The sequence below is a fragment of the Pituophis catenifer genome, unplaced genomic scaffold (assembly GCF_029215685.1).
Source record: "Pituophis catenifer annectens isolate HBS135680 unplaced genomic scaffold, rPitCat1.0.hap2 SCAF_6, whole genome shotgun sequence".
NCBI classification, from domain to species: domain Eukaryota; kingdom Metazoa; phylum Chordata; class Lepidosauria; order Squamata; family Colubridae; genus Pituophis; species Pituophis catenifer.
In genome coordinates this window covers 78,619,360-78,640,907 of record NW_027256886.1, presented here as the reverse complement: position 1 = coordinate 78,640,907, position 21,548 = coordinate 78,619,360, and the positions used below count along the sequence as shown (strand labels likewise).

The window sequence follows — 21,548 nt, the reverse complement described above, 5'->3', positions numbered from 1 at the left end:
TTTCTGATCCACTACCTGATTGTTTGAAAGAGTGGTATCCATTAAATCTGGGACCTGCTATTTGTAGTTGACTGCAGAACTGTGCTAGAATTTTATAGGGCCTGAACTAACAATGATGATGCGGTATGTGTCTGCTCTCTACAAGATCCCATGTATATATGGACCTGGTGAACAAAATTGCAGAATTAGGAACTTCATCCACAGGAATTGGATGGGAGAGACTTGATTTGCCATAACTCAAGGCAAATTATCCCCATCAAGTGTCTCGGGAGATGGTGGGTATCACAAAAGTTAAGATGGCAGACCATCTTGACTTTTTTGACTGACCTCCTGCTTCTAGGTGCTTTGAATTTTAGACACTTTTGCAACTCCAGTTTCTTTTTACATTGCAAAGTAGATTATCATGCCTACAAGAATTGTCTTCCCTGAGTTTCTTATTTCAATTGGTGCTATGTATGAACTCTAAATGTTTTGCCACTGAGTTATTCGTTAGACCTATTTTTGATGAATGCCTGCCCACTGAATAGGATTTACATCTATTGCAATCAGAGATGTGCTAGCTAAGAGCTAGGGAAAGGTAGACTCCCTGCTCTCCTCCCCAAAAATCAAGATGGAATGGACCTTGGAGATCTTCTAGTCCAAGCTCTTCATTAAAGTTTGTTCCAAAATTCTCAATTACATAGAAAATGATTTTATTTCATCCACCAATTATTTTTCTTTGACTGCAAGAATGCCCTTCATGAACTCTGGCTGGGATTTTTTATGAACATGCATGTTTCTTGGAAGCAATACAAACGTCAACAGCCAGTCTTCTTCCATATTTTTTTTTATAATATTCCAAGTGAAGGTATTTAATTTCCCATTCAAATACTAACCCTATCCAACCCAGCTTAGTTTCTGAGATGGGCGAGGTAGATGCGGCCACCTGCTAGGAAGAAATAGACTCAAAGTCTCCCAGAGAGCAACACAGAGTTGCAGTTTGTCAGCAGAAGAAAAAAAAAAAAAAAGAGGCCCAGAAACTTGTGAATGAGATTTCACAGAACCTAGGGCTGTAGAACAACTAAGTTTACGTAGGTAAAACCTGTCTAGAAAGAATATGCATATATATATATATATATATATATATATATATATATATATATATATATATACACACATATATACATATCAATTTTCTTACTTCTTCGTAGGGTTTATGTGTGTTTTTCTTCTAGCCAGGTTTTCCCTACGTAGCCAAGGTTTTTTTGTAGCTCCAGCTCAGTAGAATCTCATCTACTCGGTTCTGGGCTTTTTTCTTTTCTAACACCTAGCAAGCTCTCACTGCTAGATGGGAGACCTAAATAGATCCATTTCTAGCTCGTTAGCTGTCATCAGTAGGCCACACCCATCTCCTCCCTGTAAAGGCACAGTATCAATTTTCTTACTTCTTCGTAGGGTTTATGTGTGTTTTTCTTCTAGCCAGGTTTTCCCTACGTAGCCAAGGTTTTTTTGTAGCTCCAGCTCAGTAGAATCTCATCTACTCGGTTCTGGGCTTTTTTCTTTTCTAACACCTAGCAAGCTCTCACTGCTAGGTGGGAGACCTAAATAGATCCATTTCTAGCTCGTTAGCTGTCATTATATATAAAAGGATCTTATTTTGATAAATGATGCTAAGAAATACAGGCAGGCTTAAAGATGAAACGAGCTCCCAGTGTCAGAGTTCCAAGTAACACCCCCAACAAAAGAAAACTCCGAGGCTTGGATTTCCTCAGTTACTTTTTATTAGAGATGTCATATTGGCACATCTGGGAAAAGCCGAATCTAAAAGTTTCCAGGTTTTCCCCACCCAAGTGAAAGTTCAAGTCCCTGCCCAGCACCCATATGTCCATCACATGGTCCAATCATCCACAATCCAAACTGGAGACACCTCCCGATCATCCGACTCCAGGTGCCAGGGCAATGCGTCCTTTACTCTGAGCAAGGAATGTTATTTTGACTACAGACTACATATCACCCATACTCTACACAATCCCCCCTCCCATTTTCCCACAGAAGATGATGTGGCTGGCCTGAAGGCCCAAATGTAAAAGATGGCTTCCAGGTCTGACACCCAGTTCCTATTCAGCTGCAAATTATAGAAGTGTATTCCATTTTTCATCAGATCATAGATTCGTATTTAAACAGAGGTCTACCCCATTTGAGAACTTGTAGCTCCACCCAGCCCTACAGTGATGTATTCTCAGTGATTGTCTGTGATTGCAAGAATCATGAAGCTGATTGCAGTTCCTCAGCAAGTAATGATATTCTTTCCCCCCTCTTAAAAGAGGATTTTCTGTTACCCCTTCAAAACCCTGACATTTGCATTTCACAAAAAAATGGGTAGCTTCTTCTTTCCTCATGTCATGATTCTAAACTGATAAGATGTCCACCTTACTGCCTGAATAATTTCAACAACCAGTTTATTGAATTCTGAACAATATACAACATGAATATCAATGGAAGAATAAAGAATAAAATACATTTAACTGAAACATAAACTTCACCTTAAGAGTTGATACTGTACAAGATTAGTAATTCTTCAGTTTCTGAAGTGGGATGTACTTTTGTTTCTATGATATTAGTGACATCCAAATACATAATATTTACAAGGTATCATTTAAAAAAAAAAGGCATGTCACATTCATATATTATTTACCAAATGCTGGCAGTGAGAGAACCAAGGGACAGAAGAAAAGAAAATATCACATTACACAAAAATGTGTTTAACAGCAAAGCTGTCAGCATAATTATCTTTTTATTAAAATCACCATGAGGTGCAGGAGATTCAGGCCATTTTCATTCCATTCCATTCGTTTTAATTTCCATTTTCATAAGTTGTGGGTGTCCATCACTGGAAGTTTTTAAGAAGAGATTAAACAGCCATTTGTCTGAAATGGTATAGGAGAGCTCCTGTTTGAGCAGGGAGTGGATTAGAAGTCCTCCAAAGTCCTTTCCAACTTTATTATTCTGTATATAGTATTCCGTGTGGCAAAAGTCCTGATTAGCACTGGAGAACCTCAAGCTTGTAGCTATTTTTACGTGCAGTAAAAATACATGTAACTCTAACATGGTGTGTATGTTGACCCTGGATATTAAGAACAGCAAGATAAGTATACGATTTTGCTGGGGTGAAGGATGTAAAGAATTAGATGAAATGTTTCTTAGAAAAGGTGGACTTTGAAGAGGGATATGGAGATAGTATTACCAATATCATTTGGAAGGTTTCGCAAGCAACAGGATATAGCAAGAAAAATAAAAGGAGACATAACAGGAATGGGAATGACAGACCTGAAGGGCTAAAATCTGTGAATTCATTTCTATAGGATGGAATATAGCTGGACATAGAAATTAGAAATAAAGAATGTTAAGGTGACAGCAGATAATTTTCTTAATGGTTCTACAATTATAGGAAACAAATTTTGTTAAGGATACAGTTTTGAAAACAGGACTAAATGCACCGACATATTATCCATGCAATGAATGAATCTAGTTCAGAAACTACAATGTTTTACATTATAATTTATGTAAGAATAATATTACTGTACAAAATTTAAAATACTATACATAACTGCACAAGTTATACATGTTTCTGAAGCCACACACATTTCAAAAATTGTTCAGAAGCGGTGCTTCAAACTTTGCATAAACCCAGCACCTCTCTGCTATTCATTACAGCAGCCTGCTTTTTTTCCCCCCTTCAGGCATATATCCGAGCTTGAAAAATGCTGCTGCTACTTTAAGAACCCAATTCTACGTGCAAGTTTTAAAAGAGCTACATATTTTCTCTAGTTCAGAGGTCACCAACTGGTGGTCCATGGATCACTGGTGGTCCACAAGAAAATTTTGATGGTCCGCAGAAAAATTATTTGCATTTTTTATATTGCACTAAATCAGGGGTTCTCAAACTATAGCCCCTGAGACAGATATGTGCAATGAATGTTTGTGTTGCTGCAGAGAGTCTCCCCCTCTGGGGTCTTTTTGTGCAGGTCAGAGGTGGGGAGAAATTCTGACTTGGGGTGTGCTTCAGCCTCCTGGTGCGGGGCTTTGGGCGAAGGCTGGAGGGAAGTGCCGCTGGTGGCAAAGAGAAGAGGGCCTTGTTCCAGTGGGACTGCATCATGGCCTGGAACTGGCTGACCATCTCAGCCCGCTGAGCCTCCAGGTACCGGTACCTGGCCTTGCACTCCCACAGGTCTTCCCTCTGCTTGGAAAGTCTATGCTCAAAGTCCTCAGTGAGGTGCTTCTGCTGAGCCTCCTTCTCGATCAGATCCAATTTGAACTGAGCTGTTTTGCCAACTCTTTCTCATGGTGGCTGCTTAGCTCCAACAACTGCTTCCTGTTGGGGCCCTAAGGAGCCCAGGTGGGCAGGCGAGGAGTGGCTGGGAGGGGAGGGGCAAGTAGAGGCTGGCGAGGCAGCCCTTGACACGAGTGACATCTAGTTGGCCACGCCCACCCAGTCACATGACCACCTAGCCACACCCACACAGCTGGTCAGTAGGCAGATCATATTAGTGATCCGCAGGATTTAAAATTATGAATTTAGTGGTCCCTGAAGTCCGAAAGGTTGGTGACCCCTGCTCTAGTTCACCTGAAAAAAGATGGACAGCTGCATGGTTTCCTTGCATATGTTGCACACACGTTCTGAAGCAGCTCTTTTGAAACATTTGCAGAGTAGGTACCACCCTAACATAAAGTATATATGAAGGGACATAAATACATATAAGCAGCCACTCTATAATAAACATATACAAAAATATTGAAACAGTGAAAACCACATTCAACACGTTTCATCCTTCATACATATTTGATGTTCTGCTTCATATTTCATAATTTCTAAACTTCCGCAGAAGTTCAGATGGAGTGTCACCCGACCAACGGAAGCGCAAGTGCCAGCAATTTGGATCTGAAAAATCATGTAAGGAAAAGAAAATGAATTATTCATAAGACTAGAAATAATGTGGCAGTTAAGAGGATTTGTGCATACAACTACATTTTGTAAGTGGGTTTGCGACGGTGGTGGTATTTCACATTGTAGAACGTGCTATAATCAGATTTACCTGGCGAATCTGGGCTTTTTGGTGACAACGGTTTCCCATCAAAGATTTGAAAATCCTCCATTTCCTTTCTATCATTGAATAAATCATCCCCGTTGATTTCTGTCTTCAGTGAAAAATTATCATCCATCTTGTCGTTACGATTTGAATCGGGAGCATCCAACATTGGCTCTTTTTTATCTCTGACAGCCCAATGCATTGACTAGAACAAGAAAACAACTTTTTAAATATAATTTAATTGCCAAAATAAGGATCTAGTACAAAACAAGCATATTCACACACAGTAAATGAGCAGAAAAGTTTCAAGATGATATTGTAGATTAAGGGCCTGGTGGCTCAGCAGACTGATAGCATTGTGATTAACACCAGCTGTCTGCAATTACTGTAAGTTCAAATCTCACCAAGGCTCAAAGTTGACTCAGCCTTCCATCCTTTCTAAGGTAGGTAAATTGAGGACCCAGTTTGTGGGGGCAATAAGCTGACTTTGTATAAATATACAAAAGTATGAAGGCTATTGCTTAACACATTGTAAGCCGCCCTGAGTCTCCGGAGAAGGGCGGCATATAAATCAAATTTTTTAAAAAACAAAACTTAATGGTATTGTACGTGTTTATATCTCTGCCAACCCCTTAAATTTTAGTTATTCTTATAGCACTGTATTTAGATTTGACAACTGACACATTGGGATGGCTTTAATTTTGTTAGTCAATGACTAAAATAAATGATGATGATGATGATATTGGTAATTTCCAGTGGTACTTTGAGGAATGAATGTTGTATGTGTGTATTTGTGCATGTTTGTAGATAAAGAACTCAAGGGAATCCTTAATAAATTGTTTTGTTTACTTGACAAAATCAATTGATTGTGGTAGAGATAGTCGTAGTGATAATGGTAGTGATAGTGGTTGTAGCAATTTTCAAGCAGAGCTTAATTAAGAAAAAGTTATTCTTAGTTTTCACATAGAGGGAAGGAGTATTTTTACTATCACAGGCCAGTTTTGCCTCATAGGTTTGTCGCAAAGTCAACGACCCCTTTTGCACACAGGTTTGTTCTTCTGTTGGAAAGAACAGTCATCTATTCATGGTGGAATCTAGAGCCGAGGTGGTATGGTGGTTAGATTGCAGTACTGAAGGCAACTTCAGTTGACTGCTAGCTGCAATTCAGCAGATCGAATCTCACCAGCTCAAGGTTGACTCAGCCTTCCATCCTTCTGAGATGGGTAAAATGAGGACCCAGATTGTTGGAGGCAATACGCTTAGAGCTTAGAGAGGGCTGAATGTCTTCTTGCAAGCAGAAGGTTCCATCCATCTGGCCCCACAGGAAGGCTGAAAAGGGCACCACATAAGGTCTTGAAGAATTCCTGCCATCTGATTTTTTCAATTACGGTTCCCTTAAGTCTCAGACATCATGGTCAATAGATTATTAAAGTTGTTGTGCAAAATGACTGTGAGGGTCCTTGGGTGCTCCCTGAGCACGTTATTTTCTTGCAGATGTTTAATTACCAAACTAGACAACATCATCAGTGCATTGATGTTACCTAGTTTGCTAATGAAACATCTGCAAGAAAACCACCAAGCTCAGAGAACACCAAGGACCCCACAGTTCAATCCAGAGCTACAGATATTCTCTTCTGTCAAAATGCTGGTTTATTGTATAGGAAATACTGAGGAACATAAATAAAAATCTGATTTGGCATAAGGTGATGCATAATACCCCTCTGCTGGAAATTCATGTTCCTTTTAAATTAGATGAGTTGTCTTTCTGTCCTCAGCATGTTTTGCATCCCTGTCATCAGAATTTGTATATTTATCATCATCATTTATATATTTATTTGAAACATTTACCGTATTTTTCGGACGATAAGATGCACTTTCCCCTCCCCCCCCAAAAAAAGTGGGTGGAAATGTCTGTGCGTCTTATAGGGCGAATGTTGCCGAAGCCCTGTCCACCTACCAGACCCCACCCTTCGGCCTCTGCCACCTATCGCCATTTACCACCTATCCCCGCCACCTGGAACGGGCTGAAAACGGGACGAGCGGAGGCCAAAAATGGGGCATGTGGAGGCCGAAAATGGGGCGCACGGAGGCGGTGATAGGTGGCAGTGGCGATGGGCAGCAACAGCACCAATGGGCAATGGCAATCCCCGCAGCCTGGAACAGCTGATAGACGGTACTCCGGGAGGCAGATCCAACCACCAATCAGCTGCTCATGCTAAATCAGGCTGTGCTTGAAGCTGGCCAGGCTGTTTGCTGTTTGCTGCAAGGAGGCAAATTGCTGGGAGGCAGAAGCAGAGGCAGATTTTTTTTCTTCTTCTTGTTTTCCTCCTCAAAAGCTAGATGCATCTTATAGTCCTGAGTGTCTTATAGTACGAAAAATATGGGTATATGGCTGCCCAATTCAAACTAATGTGATTCTGGGTAACATACAAAAAAGAAAAAGAAAAAAATCAAGCCAATCAATACAGAAACAATACACATTATTAAAAAATAAAATAAAATGGGGACCAGAGTGAGATACATTATAACTCCTCATATTGGGAATTTATCCTGACCCAAAGGCCTTTAGAAAAAGACAGGTCTATACCGCCTTTCTAAACATCTGCAGGATCAGGGCCAACTGTATGTCAGAGATAAGATCCAAAAGGCAGGGGCCACCACCAAGAAGGCAGGACATTATTTTGAGGAGGGGAAACAGAGCATGCTCTCCTTGTTGGGGCGTATGGGATAGGCAGATACCAGTGGTGGGATTCAAAATTATTTACGACCGGTTCTGTGGGCGTGGCTTGGTGGGCATGGCATGGCATGGCATGGTGGGCGTGGCTTGGTGGGCATGGCAGGGGAAGGATACTGTAAAATCTCCATTCCCTCCCCACTCCAGGAGAAGGTTACTGCAAAATCACCATTTCCTCCTGATCAGCTGGGACTTGGGAGGCAGAGAATAGATGGGGCGGGGCCAGTAAGAAGTGGAATTTACTGGTTCTCCGAACTACTCAAAATTTCCGCTACCGGTTCTCCAGAACTGGTCAGAACCTGCTGAATACCATCTCTGGCAGATACCCTTGGAAGCAAGTGGTTCCACAAATAACCTGATCCTATCCCAGGTAAGATATTAGAAGTGATAATCAGCTTCTTGAGTTGTACCAGGAGTAGTGGAGAACCAAAAATACCCATAACTCTGCCACCCAGCTTTCCCACCCACAAATGGGTATAACGGTTCATTTCTCAGAAATATGTGGCTGCATAAGACAAAACTAACTGTTTTCATTGAGTTGCTCAGGGCTTCCCACTGCTGGAATGGGATAGCAATTTTGCTCCTTCGCCAGTAGTCATAACGGGCTCGGCTGTCTTCATTAGAAAGAATCTCTTTTGCATGTTGTAACTTCTGAAAATTCTCCACTATAAAACAGAAATGGAAGGGCATTTTATAAAGGAAAGCATAACTTTTTCTAGCATGTGATTAGATTCATTTTTTTTGTAGGAGTCTACAAAAGGAGTCTACAAAAGGTAGTGTGGGGTAGGTAGTGTAGGACCAGGGGTGTCCAACCTTGGCAATTTAAAGACTTGTGGACTTCAATTCCAAGAATACCTCAGTCAGCATGGGAATTCTGGGAATTGAAGTCCACAAGTCTTAAAGGTTGCCAAAATTGGACATCCCTGATCTGAACAGTGACACACTGCTTTTGACTTACTACATTATGTACACCTACATGTCAGGGATGGGTTCTACTTACCTTTACTACTGGTTCGCAACAGGGCCGCACACACGCGCTCGCTTCGCTTGCGCATGTGCGCACTCTTCTGCATATGCGCAGAAGCATTTTGATGATGTCGGGGTCGGTGGGCGGGGCCTCCCGCTGGTTTTACTACCGGTTCTGTAGAACCGGTGCGAACCGGGGGCAACCCACCACTGCTACATGTACATAACAACAACTGATACGAAACCAGCTGGGTGTCTTTGGACCAGTCACTTTCTCTCAGCCCAACCTACCTCACAGGGTCATTCTTGTGGGGAAAATAGGAGGAGGAAGTGTATATTCACCGCCTTGAGTTATTTATAAAAATAATAAATGTGGGATACAAATAAATAAATATAAATAGATAAGATGGAATTTGCTTGCTCAGTCTTCAATGCCTCTGCAACAGACAGAGTCAGGCGGGGTACAAGTTTAATAAATTATTATTATTATTTTCAAAAGACAACAGATACTCAGTCCTGACTGAAGTGCTAAGAATTCGTGCTTTTAAAGCTATCGCCGATGACATATTTGCAATTTAAGACACAATTACTTTTCCTTCTGCATATGATTTAGAAGAGCGAGAATATTTGGAAGGTGCATTAATGGTTACTTCTATTGTACTGAGGGGCATTATCAAGTGGACCTTCAGCTCCATGCAAAACTCACTCAACCCAGAAGTATAGGGTGCTCCATCACTGGATGTTTTCAAGAAGAGATTGGAATGGTACAGGCAGTGGTGGGTTACTGCCGGTTTGCCCCAATTTGGGCAAACTGGTAGCGGCGGCGGGAGGCTCCGCCCACTCGCCCGGACGCTTCTGCGCATGCGCAGAAGTGTCACGCACATGCATGCACATGAGCAAAGCACTAGCAAACTAAATTGAAACCCACTACTGGGTACAGGGTCTTCTGCTTGAGCAGGGGATTGGACTAAATGACCTCCAAGGTCCCTTCCAGCTCTGTTATTCTGTTATTCAGGCTAAGTCCTAATGTCATGCCTACCGATTAGCGTAGAACAGACCTGGCTCCTGGGGCCACATCTAGCCCTTTGGGTTGTCCCTGTTTGGGCCTCATAGATTGCTTTTACTTTGAAGGTGACTGCTTTTTTTTTTCAATTTACATATGTGTGTGCATGTCTGCATGCCTACACATCTTCACAACTGTATTGATTCAGCCCTCCACAACAGTCCCAGCTTCTCATGTGGCTCACTGAGAAAATTAATTGCCCGCCCCAGTCTAAAATGTTGCTGGGTATTCTTTTGCTACCATCAGAGAAGATAAATCATTCTCTTTTGGTTTCATGACATTTAGGAGTTTCAGTCTGGTATGTGGCGGTTCAGGTGAACAAGCTGGTGACTATGAATTCTAGGCCTCTCTTAGGCCCCAAAATCAGGCTGGGTAACTTTGGGCCAGTCACTATCTCTCAGGCCAGCTTCCTCACAGGGTTGTGTTCTTGTAGAGAAAATAGGCAGAGGGAGTATTATGTACATTGCCTTGAGTTGTGCAAAAGAAAAGTGGGATATAAATGCAATGCAAAATAAACTGTAGGAGAAGCCAAACTGTTATCTAAAATGCCCAGAAACACCAGGGTCGTCTTAACAGCATTATGAGCCCTGGGCAAAGCAGTGTACTGGGGTCCCTACAGCAACTATTCACAGGAACAAAAATGTAAATGGTCGATAAAATTAGACATATATTTATTTTATTGGCACTTCTAACAAAATCGGTGTTGAAACATTAAAAACATGCTGTGCAGCAACAACTAATCAACATGATAATAAACGTTTGAACAATACACGAGGCTTAAAAAAACTCAACATGCACGTAATCAACATATTGCACATCAAATCCCTCAATGCTTTTATTATTTAGGAAAACAAGGCCTGGACTTTGCTGTAGTCCAAGCCACAAAAATTCAATGGGGTGGAGCTGAATTTCAAGATTTCAAATGGCTAAAAAAAAAAAAAACTCCCAAAAAGAAAAATCTCAATGTTCATGTCAGATTACAGAAAATAAAAAGTTAATTCCCAGAGAAGTACTGGAACAGCTAAAGGATGATCACATGATTCAACAGTAATCTCCAACACTGGCTGGAGAACCTGTGGCCTGCCTAACCCACCTGGAGATGACCCAGATGTCCTCCTCTAGTCCTTTAATGACATCTACTATACCGGTGTTTCTCAACCTTGACCTCTTGAAGATGGGTGGATTTTATTTCCCAGAATTCCCCATCCAGCTTTGAAGTCCACCCATCTTCAAGAGGCCAAGGTCGATTACCAATCTGGTGGGTTGCATTATGGTGGTGAGCTCTTTGTATTTTCTCCCTAGGGGATTTAAATCTTTCTAGTCCTCCTCCTGGTAACAGAAATAGCATCTCTAAAGATTATGAAAATATGTGTTTTAGCTATGAGTCACCTTTCTGTTCGGAAAGGTGAGTCACCTTTCTGTTCGGAAAGGTGAGTCACCTTTCTGTTCGGAAAGGTGAGTCACCTTTCTGGTCGGAAAGGTGACTCAACAATGATTCTTCATTTATGCAGGTTTACTAAAACGGATATTTGTTTGGAAATACATGAAATTCAAATGCTAACAAGGGCTGACAAATACAAACATTGTAGAGATTGCTTTTCCGATTAAATTGCTTCTTACCATTTTGCAGGCTGAAAGTGCTTGTACAGGGAGCAATGCAGACAAAAGGAAGGTGGTAGCTTTTCTTTTTAGTGACGCAAATTTTGCAACACACACAGGAATCATGAATTATTTAATTGGGGGAGGTTTGAGGAAGCACGTACACCATTCATTTTAATTAATGTGCAGTATTTTCCCTAGCTCTTATTTATCCACACATCCATGCTTCAGTTGCCTTTTGAAGAAAAAAAGCCCCTTTGAAACTGAGACAGTCTTGTGCATCTGCATCGATTTGTGTTAATGGAGAAAGAATTGTTGTTTTTTTTAAAAAAGAGGAATAGCTTTGAAAGAAATTGAGATTAATGCGCAGGATAGGCTTTTTATAATGTTGCATTGGGCTTCCCCTGGGAGCTCAAGATGTGTGATTCACTTGGGATCAATTGACAGCAGGCATGTAATAGTTTCAGTGGCTTTTCACTTTCAAATAGCCCCCTTCCCAAGCTTTTATGCAATAAACAAGCAGGAAGAGGAACTCCTTTGCACAAATCACCATTTAGGCATTAGGTGATGACAACAAAATCACACCAGTGTATATAAAGGGCTCTCTAGCCAGCCTTGAGTCATCTGAAAACTATACTAACAGGAAATGTGCTTTCTCCATTGCTGATCTTGCCTCTGTTGGCTCTGTTTGTAACCATGGTAGTCCCCTAATTTCCCTCCCATGAAATGGGTGCATATGGCTGGGACTGGACAAAGTTGCTTTATATAATTAAGGAGGGCTTAAGCCCCTCACAGGCACAGCCTGAGGATTAGATGAAAGCCACAAAACTAAGCTGCATTTGTGCTGTGGTTAAGTACAAGCGGGGAAGGGCCCCTTCACCTAATATTGGTTGTTGTTAGTTGTGAAGTCATGTCCGACCCATCGCAAACCCATGGACAACTTTCCTTCCAAGCCTTCCTGTCCTCTACCATCCCCTGGAGACCATTTAAGCTGACGCCTACTGCTTCAGTGACTCCATCCAGCCACCTCCTTCTCTGCCGTCCCCTTCTTCTTTTGCCCTCAATTGTTCCCAGGTGGCCAAAATTAGGTGGCCAAAGCATTTGAGTTTCATCTTCAGGATCTGGCCTTCTAAAGAGCAGTCAGGGTTGATCTCCTCTAGGACTGACCGATCGGATCGCCTTGCAGTCCAAGGGACTCGCAGGAGTCTTCTCCAGCACCATAGTTCAAAGGCCTCAATTCTTTGACGCTCAGCTTTCCTTATGGTCCAACTTTCACAGCTATACTTTGCAACTGGGAAAGCCATAGCTTTGACTATACGCACTTTTGTCGGCAGGGTGATGTCTCTGCTTTTTAATAAGCTATCTAGGTTTGCCATAGCTTTCCTCCCCAGGAGTAAGCGTCTTTTAATTTCTTGGCTGTAGTCCCCATGTGCAGTGATCTTGGAGCCCAGGAAAGTAAAATCTGTCACTACCTCCATTTCTTCCCCATCTATTTGCCAGGAATTGAGAGGGCCAGGAGCCATGGTCTTAGTTCTAATATTGGTAACCCAGCATTAATCCAGATCCAAACAGAGTCATGTCCCTAGTCATCATGATTAGATATCTATCCAGAGCCTCACGGAAGGGGATCAGATCAATAAATAGACTAGGTCACAGCCTAGCAGGATCTAAGATTTGAACACTTGCAATTAAACAGCTGACCAACAAGATGACTAACTTTATTTTAGACAGGATACCCAAATCTGCATGACGAGGGAATTACCCGTTTGAATATCATTCCTTTTTTCTGGTTCGCTGGGTGCTACTGAGGATGCTTGCTTTGCTTAAGAGCATCCACTTCCACCCCATGATGGTTTACAGAAAGAAAAAGAAAGACATACCAGCCTGAGGGTTTCCGGGATGCTTGTCCGGATGACATTCAAGTGCTCTAACTTTAAACTCTGCAACAATTTGTTCAACCTATGCAAAAACAGCCAAAACAATTCATGAAAGTTGAGTCTTTTTTAATGTTTTTCTTTTTCTGAGCATCTTTTAAGAATTGCTCACATCCTCACTGCATGCAAGGGAAGGGCGAGAAAGTAAAATATTAGCATACCATTATATATGTGAAAATTATGGATTTCTATGACTACAGAAATCTATCTATTTAAGAGTATGATTTACAGGTAGTCCTCAATTTACAACCAATCGTTTAATGACCGTTTGAAGTTACAATGACACTGAAAAAAGTAATTTAGGATTGGTCCTCATACTTACGACAGCCGCAGCATCCCCACAGTCCCCTGATCAAAATTCAGGTTATCACAATTCAAACCTTCCCAGCCAGCTTCCAACAAGTAAAGTCATGGCCATCTGATTCACTTAACAACCATGTATCAAATGTACAGGTCTCAAAACCTCCACTCCCAACAGACTAAAGAGCATCAAGGTGAGGACTAAAAGAGTTATTTCTATGCTAAAAACTGGAGCTACCAGTTTTTAGCATCCTCACTACCTAGTAAAGTACGGAATTTAGCTTAGAGTTGACATACTCTTCATTTTACAGCAGTGGCCAAAATTGTGGAAACCCTTTGGGAAAAGTGTATTTTCTAAAACTAGCTTATAACACCACTTTTTTGGGGGGAGAGTAGTACCATAAAATTATATATGAATGGAAAGATAATTTAATCAAGAATATAATGCAATAACTTCTATGAAGGATTTGCTGTTAGAATAGCAGTTACAGTATAAAGAAGAAAAGTGAAAGACATAGAAAAACAAGATGTACAAAAATTATCACCATGTCAGTTAATACTTAGTTGGGTAACCTTTAGCATGAATTATGTCCTTACAATGTTTTCCCATGAAGTGAACCAAGTCTTTTAGTTCTGCAGCTGTTATAATGTGAAACCAAGATGGAATGATGGCTTCTATTAACTGGGTTTTATTGCTGGGTCGCTTCTGACTAACAAATTTCTTTAGTCGGCTCCATAGATTTTCAATTGGATTATGGTCTGGGCTATTCCCAGGCCATTCCAGCAGTGGAATAGGATTATCTTGAAACTCCCCCCCAAAAAGTGGTGCTATTAGTTATCAAACCTCAAAAATACACTTTTCCCAAAAGGTTTCCTCAATTTTGGCTACTACTGTAACTCAAAGATTTGAGTGAAGATCAGAATTCCCAGTAAAAAATGTGCTGCCTAAAATAGGTATGTAGTAGCAGATCACCATTTAAATGTAATATTAAAAATGTGAATCCAAACGTTACATGTCTCGATTATACTTAGTTTTAATTAGTTTAATATGAATTTTAAATCGTCATACTGAAAATAACAAAAGTACATTGTATTATTCTGTTTTCAGAAAATATCCACATTTTAGCTTATAAAATCTGATTATACTCTTGTGTGCAAATTAATCTAATTAAAATTAAATCTTTGATTAGCATCTGGGATCTTATATACCAGTACTTGTATTTGTGGAAAGTAAGGTAGTTCAAGTAGTTTCAGTTTAACATTCTTTGTGGCCAAATCAACTATTATTTATTTCCTTTAAAAAATAAATAAATTTAGCAAATATTTGAAATACTTTTCTATACTTATAAAAAACCCAAATTGATACCTCATCAATTATTGACTCGGTGCAAATTAAAAAAAAAAAAACAGGTGAAAGCCAATAAAAGAGGCAACTTTTTGGCTACTCCATTATCATAGCAGGAAATCTAGAAACCTTAATTCAGAATCCACAGTTGAGATCACACATTTTTAAGAATCAAAATGTTTAACCTGGTTGCTGTTTAAGTCAACTGAAAAATATTTTTACTAGAGTAGCTAAAATTACATTCTTCTTAACCGTTTCCATCAACGATATTGACTAAAGCTTCAGTGTTTACAGGATTATAAAATGAATAGTGGACAAAGTACAAGCAACAGAAAATGTTACAACATAAGCTTTACTACGTACTACTCCACTCCAAAAATCACATACTTTCAAAATGTTCCCTTTTATGATGCAACTCTAGAGCTTACACCATTCATTCAAGTAAACAGGTATTTCCACCTCCGGTAAGTGGTGATAACCTCAAAAAAGGATCATTGCTCAGTAGTAGAACTGCTGATAAATATTTTTGGTTCAATTTTTGGCATCTGCAGTCTGAAATTCAGTCATGGCTAGTCACTGAGAGGAGCAATGGTATAAAGAAGTGCTCTAGAGTTGCATCATAAAAGGGAACATTTTTAAAAAACATTCTAAGGGCCCTGATCATTACTATTTCATTGGAAAAACCAGTCTTATTAGCTCATAACTGAAGAGTGTTTATCACATATAATGAACTGTGAACATTTTGTAATGTATCCAAGATTTTAGACATTCTTAAAAGTCTAAAAGATTTGTCAATATTCCACAATTCACTTCCTATGAAAGATTCACCATAGCAGATAATTACTCTGTTGCCCCCTTACTCAACAAGCATCGTAGGAGTTATTTTCTAAACATCCCTTTACCTTGTGTTGCGTTATGAATAGCTTTCTAGAAATCCACAAGTTTTCTTTGCAGACTACTTCACATTTACATGACACAATGGTTCAACTATATATATAAACAATGCAGAATTCAAGAGAAACTTTTCCAGCAGTATTACAGAAGATGGCGAAAGAAAAAGATTAAACAGATTAATGACTATAATAGGTACAGGTTTGAGAACATTATAGAAAACCGAGAAACAGTCAACACTCTTCTTATACACACAGTTCAAATTCAACCAATTGACAAAGGTGGAAAGAGAATACGGTATATAAATTTAAAAGTTATCTTACTGTAGATAATTCATCACATCCCAGCAAGCTATAATAATCTTCCATATCCTCCAGCCTGCAGCTGAATATTGCATCCATTTTTTTTTTAACACACTCTGCTTTCTCAGAATCAGGGAGTCGAAACAGCCAAGGTTTATTTAAAATATTTACACGAGAATCCACAGATGTAACAGTGATGCTAAAGCTCAACTACAGTTGGCTTTATACACAGAACAAATGTCATCTGAGACTCTAAAGTTACACCCCTGAATAAGCTTGCTTTTATTGGTGAAAACAAAGGACAAACTGCAGCTGCAAAGCTTCATGGGAGAGGTAGTTTTCCATGTCATATTAAAGTAATCCAGCTATTTCCAAGGACTTTCAATGAGTGGAGGTGGGATTCTTCAGAGTTGGTTTTTATGTATATATGAATGATTATGTATTTTATGTGACATATTTGTAACTGAATAAAGTACTCTCTTCAATGATGCATTGCAACTAAAGTTATTAAAAATAAATATACAAGACTTTTACTATTAGCAATAAGAAATTGAATTTGTCCTTGATTTTCTTCAGTAATTCTAGCTTCACACTTGGTTGCAAAAGCTTCCGTAATTTAATATTTCTTATTTTCCAGGTAGGCTCTCTCCACTTTGACGTGTTTATGACTGCGCTATTAAATTGAATATACAAGAATTGTTCCAAAAGATAATGACTTGGTTCACACAGAGCACCAAAGCAGAGGTTTGTGAACTGTAGCCTATCATTTAAGACACTGCGTGTGGCATGCACCAAACCTGTGGTGATTTATTCAATAAACTACAAATAAAGAAACCATAACTCAGTATGAACTCCATTACTTGCTTCCCATTTATGTAGCCTTTATAATAAATTCACCTAACATACAAGTGAGAGCCTTGAGGCAGTCCGATTTAATCACTGTTAAGTCAATGAATAAATGGAATTAACTAATTGTCTAGGAGTTAAATGGGTACAAATAATTCAGATAATGAGAGGAGGAAGCTAAGTCAATGAGAAAAAAGACTCACTATAAGTTGGGCAACCAATACATTTGATTATAAACCAGCCAGAGTGCATAAACTTCGTACAAATATTTTGTTACAAATGCTCATATGGAACCAAAGTGATCCATTAACACAATAATTGCTTGACATGCATAACGTTCAATTATCTGATTCATGTAGTTGCATTATTGTGACATTTTTTTATCCCCTATGGTCACATAAATATTTACAATTAATGCATTTTTATAAATACCATATTATGTATATGTATATACCGTACATATTTATATAGCATTTATATTTATGTGCATGCATGGATATGTGTGTGTGTGTGTATACCAAATTTGTATTTTGCTGATAAAGAAATAATATTTCTATATTTCAGCAAAATATAAATTTGGTATAAAAATGGTTTGTCATGAATACGACTGCTTGAGGGCTCCTGGATTGGTGCTGAAAGGCGAAAGGGAAGCAGAATGCTCCCTCCCACATGTTGGAGTAGACCAGCTGCCTTGATAGAAAACCACTTTATATATATATAGCAGAGGGAGGGGCTACTACCATAAAGGTGTGCTTCCAGGTACACGAGAGGCCACCTGATGAAGATGAGCTTGAGTTGTAGAAAGTGGCATTCCTCCAAAAGCTATGGTCACAGGTACTTTGTAAAATCTCCTCTTTAAACAAAAGTGCTTGACCAGTTCATATCAGCACTTTCTACTGAGGGAACTCAAGAGATGATCATATAATTCTAGTCCCTAATCTTGTTGTGGTATCTTGTGGATTGAGGTAATCTAATCGAGAAGTTATCAGACTACTATAGCAATGCTATCTCTCTAAGATGGGCCATAGCTATCACAGATGTGAAAAGCATTTAATGCACCAAGGACATATAAGAGAGTTAATTTGTTCTTATGGTTAAGGCATCAGTCTAGAAACAACATGATTTCAAGTTCCACCTTAGACATGAAAGCTAGCTAGGTGACTTTGGGCCAGTCACTCTCTCTCAGCCCAACCCACCTCAAAAGGTTGTTGTGGGGAAATTAGGAGGAGGAAGATGTGTTGAATATGTTCACTGCCTTGAGTTATTTTTTGTATTAATAATAATAAAGACAGGATACAAATTCAATAAATGTCTTCATAACTCAAAGAAAGAGCTTAATCTCATCATCTGATGCTGATGACATTTTATTCTACTATCTGAATGATCTCACTCAGTGTTCATTTGTAGGGGAAATACAGATAGTCCCCAATTTAGGACCACAATTGAGCCCAGAATTCCCATTGCTAAGCAATACAGTCGTTAAGTGAGTTTTGCTTCATTTTACAAACTTTTTTTGCCATAGTTAAGTGAATCACGTCATTAAGTGAATCCAGCTTCCCCCATTGACTTTGTTTGTTGGAAGCCAGCTAGAAAGGTAATGACAAATGATAATTGCATGGCCCTGAGACAGTGCATTTGTTATAAATACATGCCAGCTGCCAAGCACTCGAATTTTGATCATGTGCCATGGGAATGCTGCAACGATTGTAAATGTAATAAAACAGTCATAAGTTACTTTTTTCAGTGCTATTGTAACTGAATAAATGGTTGTTATTTGAGGACTACCTGTAAAAAGAGGCCATGCAGAACCTAACCACATAAACATGATAAAATTGAGCAGAAATCCTTCTTGCTCAAGAGATGACCATTACAAAAGTGTGCCATCCCTCATCTAATTATTTTAAAACAATTTTTATTCAAAGTTTTGCAATGAACATAAAAAACTAACAAACTAATAACAAGAAAAAGCAGAAGCAAGAAAAGAAAAAGACAAAAGGCAGAAGTGCAGGGAAAAAGAAGGAAAAGAAATAAAAGCTGATTTTCTTTGCAGCAAATGTAAGTACAATTATAAAGTTATCTCTTACTCTATGATTACAAAATAAAATTTGCTCTTTTCTATTCAGGTTTTAACAACAAATCGTAAGTGCATTTTTTCCATTTTACAGTATGTAAGAAGTCTATAAGGGGGTCCCAGCCAATCATGGAGCCTTGGTGGCGCAGCAGACTAAAGTGCTGTTAAGTAGCACTTAGCTGCCAGCTGCCTGCAATTATTGCAAGTTCAAATCTCACCAGGCTCAAGGTTGACTCAGCCTTCCATCCTTCCGAGGTAGGTAAAATGAGGGCCCGGATTGTGGGGGCAATAAGCTGACTTTGCATAAAAAGAACACCGCTTAGGGGAGGCCGAAAGCACTACTAAGCAGGTATATACAAAAGTATGAAGGCTATCGCTTAACGCATTGTAAGCCGCCCTGAGTCTCTGGAGAAGGGCGGCATATAAAAATCGAACCAATAAATCATAAATATAGATATTGTTTTTTTCTCTAAGCCAAAAATAATAATTTAGTCATCTTCGCAAATTCCATCATGTTCACCAATCATTCCTCCATTGTGGGTATTGCTGAACCTTTCTGCTTTTCAGATTATAGTAGCATCACTGAAACTATCTTTTATAAAAAGAAAGTTCCTTGATTTTTGTCTAGCCAAAAATCTCTGGTTTCAATTATATTTTAATCTTTAAAATCTTTTGAATTAATGTATGTGTATGTATGATGACAGAATCTTAATTTCCCTCCCACTAAACTGAAAAAAAACCCACCAAGTTTATTCTGTTGCTGGTTTCAGATTCTAAACCAAGCTATGCGTAAGTAAACAGTGTTTCTTGCAACATTATATAAAATTCTGATGTTACCCTTGAGTGTGAAACATTATTACTGTTTATATAATGGATTTCACTGTAACAGAAGCATAGGAAAACACCAATGAGTATTTATCCTATCGATTGTTCACATAGTTACAAATAATTACTTAGAATTCTGTTTACCCAGCGGTTTTTACAACTTTAGGGTACTAGTATTACGTGAGTGATGATGAAATCTAGTATTTGCAGTTCCACTTAGACATGGACAACATGTTTTGCACCATGTTTGTTACAAAAAAAGAGATCACCTGTGTTTAAAATTTATGCTCACAGGGCAGTATTTGCAAACTAAGTAATACCAAGCAGACTAATTTAATAGAAGTCAGAATGGACATATCTGGTTAGTATCTGTAAACAATCTTTTCTTATTCTTAAATTAGAATAAGAAACTAAAGCTTTGATGGGTGTAACAGAATGCAATTTACTTCTGTCCCATTTCAGCTGTCTCGCTGAGGTAGTGCAGTGTGTAACCACAGTAGCTGTGTAGTTGTATACTGATGGAAGCAGAGTGGAATTGTAAATATTTGCACTGAAAACTGGAGAGCCAGTTTGGTTTAGTGGTTAAAGTTCTGGCCTAGAAATCAGGAGACATTATATAAAGTTATATAGTTCATTATATAAAGTTATATAGTTATATAATATAGTTCATTATATAAAGTTATATAGTTCTTGTCTTGTTAGACAGGAAAACTGGATGGGTGACTTTGGAGCAGTCACTCTCTCTCAGCTGAATCCACCTTACAGGGTTGTTGTGGGGAAAATAGGAGGAGGAAGGAGCATTAGATATGTTTGCTGCATTGAGTTACTTATAAAATAATAAAGACGGGATAAAAATCTAATAAATTAAAATAAAAAATAAATAAGACAGGACACAGAAACCCCCCTTGTTGCTGTGTTTTAATTAAAGAGTTACTCAACACCATTCAAGGGACGTGGTGGCTCAGTGGCTAAGACTCTGAGCTTGTTTGTAATTGTAATTCTAATTTCTAATTTCTTCAAACATTTCTATAATAACAAAGTTGATCTAGTCAACTAAAACTTAAAATGGAAATTTAACCTACCCACCCCCATTTTGAGCCTAAATCTACAAGCAGTTTCCAGGTGAAAACAAAAGTAGATAGATTTTGTCTTTAATTAAAACAGTCAATTTTGCCATCTCCACTACCTTCACCATCCATTCTTTATTCCATTGTGGGAATTGACGTGTGTCTTCCCACCTTCCAGCCAGTTCTTTCATTGACTTTTAGTCTTTAAGGCATGGGTGGGCGACTGTGACCCCTTTTACTACGTGTGGATTTCAACTCCCAGAATTCCTGAGCCAGCATGACTTGTAGTTATGGGTACTCCTCTTTCAGCAACCACAACTGGGATGGCACCCTCAGTCCTTTAATGAAGTGGTCACTAAGTGAAACCTCAACTCTGTTTACTGTCTTATTCAGCTTTCCTCCCCAGAATCACAAAGGGGGCAAACATGCAGAATTGGTTGCAAAGTTACGTTTTCATCATCTGGGTCGCTGCTGTCCAAAGGAAGTTTATAAAAGTCAGACTATTAAGTTCCTATATAATGATATGTATAATAATATAT

General features: G+C 39.1%; 1 protein-coding gene across 1 annotated transcript; it reads right to left on the bottom strand.

Moving 5' to 3' along the window:
- Positions 1-1,752: 1,752 nt before the first annotated feature.
- On the bottom strand, positions 1,753-16,377 carry DNAJC12 (DnaJ heat shock protein family (Hsp40) member C12). Its single transcript, XM_070945715.1, has 5 exons — positions 16,222-16,377; positions 13,309-13,387; positions 8,326-8,465; positions 5,073-5,271; positions 1,753-4,918 (listed from the first exon to the last, which is right to left on the bottom strand). The coding sequence occupies exons 1-5, from the start codon at positions 16,297-16,299 to the stop codon at positions 4,833-4,835; spliced, it is 582 nt and encodes a 193-aa protein (XP_070801816.1). The 5' UTR covers positions 16,300-16,377; the 3' UTR covers positions 1,753-4,832.
- Positions 16,378-21,548: the final 5,171 nt, after the last annotated feature.

Coding starts and splice junctions, on each gene's coding strand:
- DNAJC12 (XM_070945715.1), bottom strand. CDS start 16,299: ATGGATGCAATATTCAGCTGCAGGCTGGAGGATATGGAAGATTATTAT. Junction 13,388..16,221: donor GATGTGATGAATTATCTACA/GTAAGATAACTT, acceptor GTTTTTGCATAG/GTTGAACAAATTGTTGCAGA. Junction 4,919..5,072: donor AAAAAGCCCAGATTCGCCAG/GTAAATCTGATT, acceptor ATGATTTTTCAG/ATCCAAATTGCTGGCACTTG.